The 14,357-nt window shown below is 46.3% G+C and overlaps 1 protein-coding gene across 1 annotated transcript; it reads right to left on the bottom strand.

The window, feature by feature from the left end:
- Positions 1 to 1,436: 1,436 nt before the first annotated feature.
- LOC100280588 (uncharacterized) lies at positions 1,437 to 12,868 on the bottom strand. The gene is made up of 2 exons (NM_001153507.1): positions 12,574 to 12,868; positions 1,437 to 1,938 (listed from the first exon to the last, which is right to left on the bottom strand). The coding sequence occupies exons 1-2, from the start codon at positions 12,758 to 12,760 to the stop codon at positions 1,607 to 1,609; spliced, it is 519 nt and encodes a 172-aa protein (NP_001146979.1). The 5' UTR covers positions 12,761 to 12,868; the 3' UTR covers positions 1,437 to 1,606.
- Between the last annotated feature and the right edge of the window lie 1,489 nt (positions 12,869 to 14,357).

The following is a 14,357-nucleotide window of genomic DNA, read 5'->3' as shown; positions in this document are numbered from 1 at the left end:
CTACGTAGGCTTTACAAATATTCTCCTAGGGTATAGTCACCCGTTAGGTTTTCTAAAGGTTGTGAAAAACAATCAATCGTAAACAGTCTAACCCCAAAAGGTTCATTGTTTAGAATAGATAAAGCTAATCATAAACAATCTAACCACAAAATGTAATCAAGGACAAGATGAATAAAAACTAGTCAATCCTTATGTTTCAATTATGTGATGCGGGTAAATGAACCATCATGTGAATAAGACATAAATGAGTCAGATGACACTTGCCTTCATCAAACAGCTGTTGCACATGGTCTTTTCCTGCAACTCCTTCGGACTTCGCAAACGGACTGTTGTCTATACGAATGCAAACATACATTCAACGTTCTTGAAAAAGAAAGAAACAATACATCATACAAAAGAATAGATCGATTAAATATACAACATGACGTAGAATTCGCATTTACGATTACGCAAGAAAAGGAACTGCGACGGTCAAAGCTACGGTCGAGAGACATCGCGTTTACTCTAAGTGAATATGAATTAAAATATTTAATTCGACCTAGTCATATTAGCAGGCATTTATCATATGCATAAATAAGATTATTATTTAGCTTTGATTGATTTGCTACTCGAATAATCATCGTTTAAATATGTGATTTATTTAAAACAAGTGATTCTAAGTGAAGTGAAATATTGACGCGCGGCAAAGCGCGTGACGCACAGAAACGGTGTGCATGAACAATGTGTGAACAACGCAACACACGGGCACGTGCGACATTGCATGCGGTCGATGCGTGGCGACGTGCACAGTATGCACGTGTGATACGAGCAAAAAATAACGACACGCGCGACAGCTCAGCGTGGCCAAAAGCGAGGCGAGCGGCATAAACACGTGCACAGGGGAGGGGTCGTCGGACGGGTTTTAGGGGCAGACGGCGATATCTAGGGGATAATAGACGGGCGTGATACGCGTAAGCGAGTGCAGCGGCGGCATGGCCGTGACGACGAGCGTGATGCTGTGACGACGTGCGACTTGGTGCGAGGCACGAACGCGACTAGCATCGGTCGCCAGAGGCTGGGCTATCTAGATACAAATCCAACATGTTGGCGTATCCATGTGGAGGTTGCCAGAAGCTGTTTCTGTTTCTCACCTTGCAAATTTGACACAAGCCAGCATCTAAACGTTGAGATAGTAGAGTGCAATACAACCAAAATGAATGAATCCAAACAGGCCATAATATTCTTTTATTTTATTTTTTCTGTTGCAATTTTGACTGTCTTTTGTATGAATTATACATCCTATAATATAACTTGTACTGATTCAACTATATGTTGTATTTATCATATTACAAATGAAAAACAATTGTATAGCTAAAAGCACCTGCAATAGTATCATGCTTTCTCAAGGATCATCAAAACTAGACAGTCATAACCCCAGCAATACCAGACTATTTTTTAACTGCATCACATTAGCGAAATATATTTATTAGCTCATAACATCCGTAGTACTAAGGTTTAAGAAGCGACAATATCGTTGCTCTTAGTAATAGATTTAGAGGTTCTAGAACATTTCAGACACCACATAAATATATTGTAACTCGCCAAGTACATCTAAACTCAGGCGTAATTAGACACGGTCATCCTCATCCTGGTACATCTTGAGGATCTGCGCGCATCTAGGAAGGGCAACGTCCTTCTGGAACCCCAGAGCATTTGCCAAACGAACGTTGGATGCAACACCGTTGTTGCTGGTAAGGAAGACGGGGGCCCTCTCACGACCAGCCACAACATTGGCACACCCCTTGTCCGGGCTGCTCACAAGGACGGACTCGCAGAGCTCATGCTCATGCTCATCAATGACAAGGATGTTGTAGGTGCCGGTGCGGTCAGTATGCCCCTCGAAGCTGCATGTATTTGCCCCGGTGGTCTTCGATTTGCAGTCGACTCTCACCTTAGCTCCTGGAATAATAATAACAAAGAATGCCAACATCACTAGCAGTTGGCAAAGAAAGAAACAAACAGAAGAATGCCATATGCCCATATCACTAACAGTAGGCAGAGAAACAAAGTAGTTAACTAGCAAATGACACTTAAATGTTGCTCACAAACTTTTAATTACATATAAAATAAAGTTGTTTTTTCCAACTTTTTTGCCCATCTCGATATTATCTCAGACAGATGAATACTGGTCGTAGTTGGAGATCGATCTCAGCCCTAGTTTTCTATCTTTCTCAACTTATTGCTCCCAACCATGCCCGCCTAGATATGTCTGGCTGCTTTCGAATGGAAGGCGCCATATCTGCCACAACCTACCTGCGTGTGTATAGCATAGCCTCACATGAAAATTTGTCACCAAGGCATCTACTGATGCCGCATGTGTGAAAAGGCGGTTACACAGGGATGCGCGGCGCAATGTGCTCCCAGGGGAGCTTAGCGCAGAGGGGAAATTATCCACCTAGTCCCCAGCCCCCAGGAGAACATGCCCCATCCCTGCAACTCACCAATTGAGAGGTAGAAGGGAAGAGAGAAGAGAGGGGGAGAACAACTGCCCGCCTCCATCCAGCTGCTCCACAGCCTCCAATGATTTCGCCTCCTATGACCAATCTGTGACCTCCGCCCTATCACTGTCAACTCATGCCTCTGACACCCAACCTCTGCCCGCCAATCCATGGCTGCTCCTGCCCCTTCTGCACGTTGATTCACAGTTCTAGCTGCTGCTCCACAGCCTCCACTGATTTCATATCTGACCTCCACTTTGTTAACTCATGCCTCCGACATCCAACCTCTGCCTGCCGATCTGCACCTCCGACCTCTCCCCCATCAATTCATGCCTCCTTCCATTTTCACACAGGCTCTGTGTCTCTTTCGTCTGCTCACTTTCCCGCCAGAAGCTCAGCACCTTTAATGTCGGCTCACAAGTACCTCTGCTCTACCTAACCCTTGCTGCTTCCTCCCCCCCCCCCCCCCCCCCCCACCCCCCCACCCCTATATATGTTCAGAAGTCTGAACGATACGCTTGCTTGGATCTTGGACTTGGTATACTCTTGTGACGTGGTATGTTGGTAGTGCTTGGATAGTTGGATTGGGCATGAACTGCTCTGGCAAAATGGTGGTGACTGCTTGTGCATGGGCTCTAGAAATTGTAGAAGGGTATGTATCAATGTACATTTGTGCTGCTCTTGTGTACGTGAGAGTATGTGTATGGCATCGCCACGCCTTATTCGCCTAGGTGCTCCCAATCAAACTAGGAGGTAAAGAGTGTTGTGAACCAAGCAATATGACAGTTAGCCATAAAACAAAATCACTTATTTTGCATCAAGGGTGTATTCCATTTCCAGGAATGCTGGCATGCTCCTGTTTCCTTTAATCTTCAATGCCTGTCATGTAGTCATGTTTCTGATCCTGCGCAAAGTGGGGCTGCAGCACCTTGCTCCATAAATGGCTGATCTGGTTTACCGGGATTAGTGGAGAGAAGCTGAATGTCAGGTCCCTAAACTGCAGAAAAAAGGATTTAACTCCTTGGTGATCCCTAAACTGCATAAATGGCGCTTGGCGGCTCTGGAAGCATAGAAATATGTCAGTGCGTTCGATGGAGCCAGCCCGAACATCATCATTCTGCAAAATATTCAAGATGATACTAATCTCTGGGATCTGGCTGATGGAATAAGTCTTGACTGATAGAATAAATCTTGCTGCAGTTTTGACTGCACAACGACAACACCTGCAGTCTTGACGACACCTTTAGCATCTAAGGATAGTTTGACTGTACCTTTAGCATCAAATGATAGCATCTAAAGTTAAGCATCTAAAGTTAGAACGGCATCTTCAGCATCTAAGGACAGCATTTGCAGTTAGGACAGCACCTTTAACATCTGTAGTTCAGCCCCTTGGGCTATAAATATGTAACCCCAACCCTCAAAAGGGTATGGCATTGTGTAGTGTGTGAGAAATAAACAAAAATTTGCCCCAACTCTTAGTGTCATTGTTATGGTCGCTAGATCGGTGAGGGATTTATAGAAGGGTATCGATGGGCAGGAACGTCGGCCAGGAGCCTCTGTCCACAGTCGAGCAAGAGGAGGGTTTCTCCCTTCTAATTCTTGCATGTTTTATTTCTCATCCGTTGATTACATAAATAGGTCGGATGGCCGCCCCTATCTAGCTAGAGATCCTTATCTCCTTAAAACTCTCCTAAAAACTCTCAACAAACTACTAATTGATAACCTTCCTAGATAATCTCAACTAATCTCCTAAATAATTTCAACTAATCTTCTAATCTTATCTCTAACTATCCTTATCTTATCCCCATTGGAGGGCTCATGGCTACTGCTGCCGCAGCCCCTCCGTGGGCCTCCTTAGGCCCTGACACTACACCCCTCCTGGACAAGCAGCTCGTCCTCGAGCTGCAGCATGACGGATGCTCAAAGACCGAGTCTACTTGAGCTAAAATCAGACACCTAGAAGACAAACCTTTTACATCTCGGCTTATCTTATTATTCCGAATCTGAATTTTTTTTGACCCCATAAGATAAGGCGGACACCCTCTACGCATTGGACTTGCACGTGTGCAACCACCTAGATCTCATGCACGCCATCTGGACGAAAGGGGAGCACATGGACGGGCACCTGGAATAGATCGCAACAATAACCAGCGGAGGCGCCCTCGTGGCGGCCGGTAGCGGAATGTGGTGGAGCTAAATAGTGCACCCTTGCCGACGACGAGAGGAGTGCCTTCCCTACCGCTGCTGTCATAGAGTTGAAGTTTGTCTCCCGCGGGACACATACCATGCTCGCACTTGGAGATAGCGGCCCGGTGCCGCTGCTGATGGCCGTCCGACAAGGCGTGGTCGAGCCCCCGTGTGCCGAGTTCAATTGTCACCAAGGCTGCCTCGAGCATCTGCCCGCGCATCTCCCGCACTCTCCGTCATGCAAGAAAGCCACGAGCGGCAGCTTGTATGCCCACAACCGCCGACGTCTGGAGCCGTGCGGACAACGCCAGCTGCTGCTGCTCCCTGCTCATGTTGCACTGCTGCCTTGATTTGCAGCAGCCCTTGCTCAACCTTTTGGAGCGTGGCTTGCATCTTTGCGAGATCAGCCCTTATGTTGGTCCACAAGTCCCCCATCGATGGAGCTGGTGATTGTTGAGTCGTGGCTGCCCCTAGTGGTGTTGCCCATGGGGACGGAGACGCCGTCGACGAAGACAATGTGACGAAATTTGGCGTTGTCCCTAGAGATGGGCACGCCGGCGTCCAGGATGTGGTGACAAAATTGGCAGGCGATGCTGCCCATGGAGATGGGGACGCCGGTTGCTAGGATGGCGTGACGAAGGTGGCATGCGGCGCAGCCCATGGAGATGGGGACGCCAGTTGCCAGGACGGCGTGACGAAGGTGACATGCGGCGCAGTCCATGGAGATGGGGACGCCGGTTGCCAGGACGATGCCACGAAATTGGTAGCAGAAGCCATGGGATCGGATCAAAACCCAAGCTAGCCGATACCAGATGTTATGGTCGCTAGATCGGTGAGGGATTGGAGAGGGTATCCGATGGGCAGGAACGTCGGCCGGGGGCCTCTGCCCACGGCCGAGCAAGAAGAGGGTTTCTCTCTTCTAATTCTTGCCTGCTTTATTTCTCATCCATTGATTACATAAATAGGCCGGATGGCCGCCCCTATCTAGCTAGAGATCCTTATCTCCTTAAAGCTCTCCTAAAAACTCTCAACAAACTACTAACTGATAACCTTCCTAGATAATCACAACTAATCTCCTAAATAATCTCAACTAATCTTCTAATCTTCTAATCTTATCTCTAACTATCCTTACTCTAATCCCCCTTGGAGGGGCCATGGCTACTGCTGCCGCAGCCCCTCCGTGGGCCTCCTTAGGCCCTGACAGTCATCCTCTTGATGAAAGTAAGAGCTTTGATGCTTACAATTGGTATCAGAGCCAAACTATCCTGCAGCCTAAACATCTCTTACTCATCTCCTTCCCCCGCCTCTCCCCAAACTCAGTCGACAGCAAGAGCATCGATTGTTCCTACTCAACCCTCCTCTCCTGCTCAGACGAGCAGTCTTTCGTCTGAGACAGCCTCTTCCTCAAAACAAGCCCTCACTAGCACACCATGTCCAAAGAACAGTCCCAACGCTCGGTCACTTCGAGTGTGCGGCACCAGCAGGAGGTCGAGGTCACCACGACACAGGAACGCGAGCGAGCAGCAACAGCGACTGCAGCGCCAACGGCTAGGGCAGCACGGCTGGCGGTGGCGAAACTGGCAGCAGCGAGGGTGGAAGTAGAAGCAATAGAGGCAACGCATGCTGCACATGCGGCGACAGCAGAGCTCGAGGCTCTGCGCGGCAGTAGCACTGGCAGCTCTGCTTCTATCGACGACAGCACCAACGACAAGCTCATGCTAGCGAGAGAGGTAGTGCGAGAGCAGGCGTCACAGTGAGTAGCCATGCATCCCTATAAAGGCGCGTGTGACGGCAGCCAAGACGGGCGCGGACGCGCCGGCTGTGCTCCCAGTGGCGACGGTTGGGTCGACATAGATCGCGACCTCTACAGACGGTGCGGCTCTCCCTCCCTGGATCGATACCATGATCACCGCGAGGTCCATGCCGTTGTCAGGGACATCGGTCCCGGTGGTGGGTGGCCTACCTTCACCAAGACCAACTACGTCATGTGGGCCACAGTGATGAGGGTACGGCTCCAGGTTCGCCACATGTGGGAAGCAGTTCGGTATGGTGACGTCGACTACTATGAGGATCGACGGGCACTGGATACCCTCATTGTTGCAGTCCCGCTCGAGATGCAGTTTTCCCAGAAGCGGACTGTCAAGGAGGCCTGTGACGCCATCGCTGCGACACACATCGGCAGTGACCGTGCCCGCAAGATCACACTGCAGGCATTTTCGCAAGGAGTGGGAAAATCTGGCCTTCAAGCCAGATGAGGATGTTGATGACTTTGCTCTCCGCGTCAACACTTTGTTGCAGAAGATGGTGCAGTTCGACGACGACACCTACGATCAGAGTAAGAGTCAAGTTGCTTCGTTTATTCCCCACACACTACACAATGCAATAACCTTCTAAGGGTTGGGGTTACATATTTATACCCCCAATGGGCTAAACTACAGATGTTAAATGTGTTATCCTAACTACAGACGTTGTCCTTAGATGCTAAAGATGTTGTCCTACTGCAGATGTTGTCCTTAGATGCTAAAGGTGTTGTCCTAATTGTAGATGTTGTCTCTAGATACTAAAGGTGCAGTCGAACTGTCCTTAAATGCTAAAGGTGCAGTCAAGACTGCAAATATTGTCCTTTTGCAGTCAAAACTGCAACAAAGTTGTTGTCCTTGTCTGCCTAAGGATTGTTGTCCTCCAAAAATATGCTCAAAATTATTCCATTGTTTCTCCCCCTATGTCTTGTGCGTTGTCTTACGAGAAAATTAGGTCATCCTGAACCTAGAGCAAAGCTCAAGGAACTTAATCCTCCCAATGGGCTTGGTGAGCAGGTCTGTAAGCTAATCCTTGGTGCTGATGTAGTGCACCTTGATGCTCTCTTCTGCCAAGAAGTCTCGGATGAAGTGGTACCTCACCCGGATGTGCTTGCTCTATTCTTGGAACATGGGGTTCTTGGCCAAAGCCAGAGCAGACTGGCTGTCCACACTGAGTTCCACTGCTCCAGTGTCTCTACCGAGGAGATAACCAAGCAGGCGAGCAAGACAGAGCGCCTAAGTTGAAGCGGTACAGACCGCTATGTACTCAGCATCGTAGCTGGACATAGCCACCACCTACTGCTTGACCGACTCGCCAGCTGATGGGGCACTTGCCGAGCAAGAAGAGGATCCCGCTTGTGCTCTTGCTGGTGTCGATGTCGCCGGCGTGGTAGTTGTACTCGACAAGGTGTGCCTCCCCAGAGCACCTCGAGTAGTAGAGAACGTGGTCAAGACTCTTCGCAACATGGCAGATGATCCTCTGCACAGACTGCTCGTGTTTCGTCGTCAGACACTGCAGGAACCGACTGACATAGCCAACGGAGTATGCCAAGTATGGCCATGTGTGGATGAGGTAGCGAAGGCTCCCCCACAAGGCGCCGGTACTGAGTAGCGTCCACCTCCTCCGTCGTGTTGTCGCGACTCAGCTTCAGTCTCTTCTCCATTAGAGTGAGAGCTGGGTTGCAGTCGGTGAGACCAGTCAGCTCAACAATGCGCTTACGCGTAGGCAGTCTAGCGAAGTGTGATCTCGGAGTCACACTAGTGCACCTCAATCCCCAGGTAAGAGAGATGTCATAGGTCACTCATCTGGAAGGTGGCCTTCATCTTTTCCTTGAACGTTGTCACCTTTACATCCTTAGCGCTGGTGATCACCAAGTCGTCAACATAGACACCCACCAGCAAGGCATTTCCTCCATTGCCCCACCGATAGATGATAGCCTCGTACGGGATTGGCATGAAGACCACCCCCTTCAGCGTGGAATCCAACTTGGCATTCCACGCCCTCGATGTCTGTCGCAAGCTATAGACGGCCTTGCGTAGGCACAACACCTTGCCCTCCTTGCCATAGAGGGTCAAGGCATCGTCGAAGTCGATCCCTTCTTGCTGCAAGAAACCGAGTAAGGGTGATCGTGTGCTTGACGATGGCGCCGGCTTCATCCCTATTTAGTTTGAACACCCACTTAAGGGTGATCGCGCGGTAACGACACCCACTTAAAGGTGATTTGCGATCCCTAGCAAGGAGGGCAAGGTGTTGCGTCTACGCAAGACCCTCTATGGCTTGCGACAGGCACTAATGACGTGGAATGCCATGTTGGATTCCACGCTCAAGAGGATGGGATTCATGCCAAGCCTGCATGAGGCGGTCATCTATCGGCGGGGCAATCAAGGAAATGTCCTGCTGGTGGGTGTCTACGTCGACGACTTGGTGATCACTTGCTCCAAGGATGCAGAGGTGGCAGCGTTCAAAGAAGAAATTAAGGCCACCTTCCAGATGAATAACCTAGGGCATATCTCCTACCTGGATTGAGGTGCACTAGAGTGACTCTGAAATTACACTTCGCCAGACTGCCTACGACAAATGCGTTGTTGAGCTGATTGGGCTCACCAACTCAAACCCAGCTCTCACTTTGATGGAGGAGAGGCTGAAGCTGAGTCGTGACAGCACGATGGAGGATGTGGACGCTACTCAGTACCAGCGTCTTGCGAGGAGCCTTCGCTACCTCGTCCACACACGGCCGGACTTGCATAGTCCGTCGGCTGCGTCAGTCGGTTCCTGCAGCGACCGACGACGGAGCACAAGCAGGCTGTGAAGAGAATCATCCTCTATGCTGTGGGGAGTCTCGACTACGGTCTCTACTACCCGAGGTGCCCTAGGGAGCCACACCTTGTCGGGTACAGCGACAGCGACCATGCTGACGACATCGACGCCAGCAAGAGCAAAGCGGGATCCTCTTCTTTCTCGGTAAGTGCCCCATCAACTGGCAGTCGGTCAAGCAGCAGGTGGTGGCCATGTCCAGCTGTGAGGCCGAGTACATAGCAACCTCCACCGCTTCAACTCAGGCACTCTCGCTTGCTCTACTGCTCGATGATCTCCTCGGGGAGAGACACTAGAGCAGTGGAACTCAAGGTGGACAGCCAGTCCACTCTGGCTTTGGCCAAGAACCTCGTGTTCCATAAACGGAGCAAGCACATCCGGGTGAGATACCACTTCATCTGAGACTTCTTGGCAGAAGGGAACATTAAGACACGCTATATCAGCACCAAAGATCACCGAGAAATAAACGAAAAAATTGTCCCAACTCATAGTGTCGTCCTCTCGATGGGAGTAAGGGGGTAGGGCTAATAGTTAGCGGCAAAATTAGTTGAGACATCCAAACACCTAGCTAATAGTTCAACTATTAGCTATTTTTAGTAAATTAGTTAATAGTTAGTTAGCTATTTGTTAGCTAGCTAATTCCACTAACAATTTTTAGCCAACTAACTATTAGTTCTAGTGCATTCAAACACCCCCTAAGAGTCTCGTTGTTTACACTGGCTGGGGCAATAGCCCTCAGAAGAATGGCCATAGTTTCTTCTGGGTGGTTGTTTGTGTTTTTCCTGTCCTTCATGTTTTTCCTTTCTTTATATGGCTGCCAAAATGGCGCCTTGTGTTCGGTCTACTTTGGACCTTTCTCTTTCTTCTTAGTTCTTAATATAATTAATGTGTAGTTCTCCTACGTATTCGAGAAAAAATAGTAGAACACTATGATGGAGCATGCATACAATGCCTGCCAAGTATTGCCCTGTTTTCTAAGCAATAATATTCCAAAATGTCAGGTTATGCCTGGCCTAGCTTACAAAATTTGTTCCGCCATATCATATTGTAACATATATGCCTCTAAGCAATACTTTTTCATTTCTTAATGATACTAGAAAAGCGAAAGGGCCTCCAACTAAGTTGGCTAGGTGGATCTAGTAGCACTCCTAAGGTCCTAGGTTCAACTCCAAGTGGGAGCTAAATTTCAGACTAAGCCAATCCTGGTCATGCATATTCTCACATGGGTGATGACACCATGTATCTGATGTCCTAACGGAGAAGTTTGTATGATTCCAAGGAAATGAGCCCACGGAAGAGAGATGCTCAGGACCGCATATACAAGATAAGGTAGAGCAATTTTGTGATCTGGCTCCTTACTTTTCTAAGAATTCCTAGAAACTTCCTTACTACTGATTGCTTATATTCTGCCCCATAGAAGTTATATTTTCTCACACGATACTAACAGATATACTTTTGTTTGTTGTTTTTGATCTCATATCCTCCTATCTGGCACTATAGCAATAAGAATTACACACATGATGGTGCTTATTTCATATAGTTAGTCACTTACATATACAATAGTATATACTGGCGTAAATGCCTAGGAAACACCTAGGCACGTCTAAGCTCTATGTGGAGGGTCACCACCTAGAGAGCACCTAGTGCCTTTTGTAATTGTAATCTTTAATAAAATATAAATTAGTGTGAACAATACCTATAGAAGTTTTAAGTTCTGAACTCTGAAATACAACAGATAAGGAACCAAAGATTTCATCTTGTTTGCCTGTGCCACACCACTGGTTAACAATTATAGTTGCCATTTGAATGCAAAAAAGTAAATACCTCATGTTCCGGTAGCATGATTATATGCAGCTTACAGCTAAAGAGGGAAAGGGCCTTTTGCACAAATCCATAAGGAGGGCAATGGTTTCTTTGAAATAGAATGGAATCATAAGAGGTATTTATTTCAATTGGATGTAGTGTTTTTGCTTTACTTTTGGGCAGTTATTGCTTCTCAAGTCTGCTTTGTAGTTGCATGTAATTTAAAAGATCATGTGATCTTGAAGACCACTATTTCCATTTCTTACACTGTTTCGCAGTACACAGACAAGATGAATCATGTGCAGCTGCAGTTTAGAAAATACACAGCAGTTGAGTTTCATGCTATGTTACTTTATAATGTTCAAAGACAAAAGTAACTGTCCTTCGAAAAGAATAAAGTGACATATTCCCTGGTATAAATACAAAAAAAGATAACAATTATCTCCTGCTAGAATGACAGCAGTTATACAGGTTAAGACACATACCACCGTGGTATTGCCTGGGGCAAACTAACGTATTCACTCTAATTCAGAAAACCTTCTCTAGCTACAAATATAACACGACGTATGAATGTCAGTCTGGGGTAGTCAACAACTCAACATCATTTCTATATTGTCCACTATGACATCAATAACATCAAAGTTTGGACAACAAAGATTGAGTATTTCTAATTTTTTATTCGAGTTCAGTGATGACTGCTTCCCTAGACACCAGAGAAACATGCATTCCTATAAACAAGATTGGTTCATCTATAATATATAATTTATTTATTTATTTCAGAGTGCAGAGATCTAAAGACGACTCACTGTTCTGATTCATTAATTGGCAGCACCATCAAACATAAGGAGTATGGCCAGATCTAGATCCAATGTCCAACAATGTACTACTGAGTATTGAGTACAGAGAATCATAAACTACTCCATGTCCCGATCAAGAAGTCCACGGTCTACGAACAGTGGTCGGAGCGAGCACCTAACATCCTAGATCTCGCTTGACTATTCATCACCACCAAAATATTAAAAGCCAATGGATCCATAGATTGCACACTCATGTCCATTTAGCTAGCATGTATTAAGCGCACGTCTGCGAGATCCCCTAGCGCAACTAGACATTTCGTATCAGAACCAGATATTCGTCAAAATGAGAGAGAAAGAAAAAGAAAACACAAGTGGATCTAACTAGAACAAATCTGTTGTGGAATCGAACAAGTTACACGTGCAATGTTGTCATGGACGAGGAGGACGAGCGCTAACCTTCTGCACAAACCAACACTAAACATGCAGCCGACTTTGTAGTTTAAGGACGTACGAGGCTCGACGCCATTCTCACACGCCCAGAGCAGTAAAGCGCATCCAAACAACACTCCGTTGAACCAAACAGTATGTACACAGCCAGATCCAGAAGGGGAGGGGGGAAGTTTATTCGAATTCAGCAAGCATATCAGTAGCATAGCAAAGCCATACGAGAGGGAGGGAACGGTGAGGCGTCGAACCGGCAATGTAGGTGGATGCGGGGGTCTCGAAGCCCGCGCGGCAGTTGTCGCACCAGACGCGGCCGCGCACGACGAAGCTCGCCTGGAGCGGGCGGAGGTCGCGAGACGCGGAGGACGGCGCCGCTGCAAGCAGAGCCGCCGCGAGCAGCGACACCACGAGCAGGAGGGACGGGCGGAGGGATGACATTGCCTTCGCCGCCGTCACCGACACGAGTGGCTCTGCGGCTGAGAGAGCGAGAGCGGGGAAGGATGCGAATGCGTGGGATGACGGCCTGCGGGCGGTGCGTGTGAAGCGTGAAGAGGAATAATGGTCGCCCCGAGTCCGCGTGGTGGGGCAGCGTGGAATTATGTCGGCATGTGGAGGGCGGTGTGCGCGCACCGCACGGTGAGTCGGTGACAGCCATATTAACAAAAAAAAAAATCCAACGCATTTTCTCTTCATTAATTGTGTAGAAGTAGCATTTGATTGGTTGGGAGGTTAACGAGACCTAACACATTGATCACATTTCGTACTTCACCATGGCTGAAGGCAATGCACTAGTAGACGTGGAAACGGATCGAATACGCACGGATACGAATTTGAATGTTACAGTTTACTATATTTTAGTACGGATTCGAATACAAATTCGAATATCTTCGGATGCGAATACAAAACGGATAGTCAAATCCGAATTCTTATTCGGATATTTACTCAATTCAACTCAAACAACATACCATAAAATTTAACATATGTATATGTGGATTTTTATTTAAGTACAAGTTTATAGATAGTCAAAACAAACTTAAATTAAAATAGATTTCTTATGATACTCCATATCCAAGTTAACAAAACTATATAAATAATATTTTTAAACTATCGAATCATGTAACAAAAGGTAAACAACAACACGCGATATTTAATAAGTGACATTTGTACAAATACAAGTAAACTAAAATTGATATCAAATGTGTGTACCAAAACTTAAATGAAAACATGAAGAAATTTATCTATATATTGTAAAGTGGAGAGTTACAGTTGAATGTTTATGGAACTTCGTTGAGATGTGTTCTCTAAGATAAAGTGGAGAGTTATAATTGAATGTTTATAAAATATATTGAATTTTATTATTGAATATCGCTAGAAATATAAGGTTGATATATTTAGTTATTTATCATACAAATATTTTTAAAATATTTTAAATGATATATATCATTTTTCTAGTATATTATTAAACTTAAAATCATTTGTAATTGGTAATTAGTGATAAAGTTAAGTTTTAAATGATTTCATGAACATATTTTTTCACGAATACAGATAGTATAGGATGTTTCATGGTTTTTTTAATACGAATATGGAATCTGATAGAGAAAAGTACTATAAATCGAATTCAGATACATCGATTTGATATCTGTATTGAAATCGAATACGGATACGGATATCCATATTAGTAGTTTTAGTAAATATAAATATGAATACAGATAATTCGGATTTCTAGACATCCATTTCCAGCCCTATGCACCAGCCAATCACATCGATCGAGCGTCCACACGATATCAGATAGAGTAAATGTTATATTTGGTGCATGAGCTACACACTCTATAATTTAGAGGAGGGTGTAGCGTACGTTGTTGGAGCAAAAAACGAGACCACCAAACGGTTTACAGTTTGTTGCTGGACATAGTCTAAGGCTGTTTTCAGCAACGTCCCCTAAATTTGATCCCCTAAAGGAATATTTTTTGTCCTTTACAGCACTCTCTAAAATATTATGTACTCTATATCTTCTTCATCTCCAGCAATATCCCCT

The sequence above is a fragment of the Zea mays genome, chromosome 1, assembly GCF_902167145.1.
Source record: "Zea mays cultivar B73 chromosome 1, Zm-B73-REFERENCE-NAM-5.0, whole genome shotgun sequence".
Classification (NCBI taxonomy): domain Eukaryota; kingdom Viridiplantae; phylum Streptophyta; class Magnoliopsida; order Poales; family Poaceae; genus Zea; species Zea mays.
This window is presented reverse-complemented; position numbering and strand designations above follow the sequence as displayed.

Excerpts from the sequence above, each read along its gene's own strand:
- LOC100280588 (NM_001153507.1), bottom strand. The coding sequence starts at position 12,760 with ATGTCATCCCTCCGCCCGTCCCTCCTGCTCGTGGTGTCGCTGCTCGCG. Across the intron at positions 1,939-12,573 it reads CGCATCCACCTACATTGCCG|GAGCTAAGGTGAGAGTCGAC; the intron begins GTTCGACGCCTC and ends TTATTATTCCAG.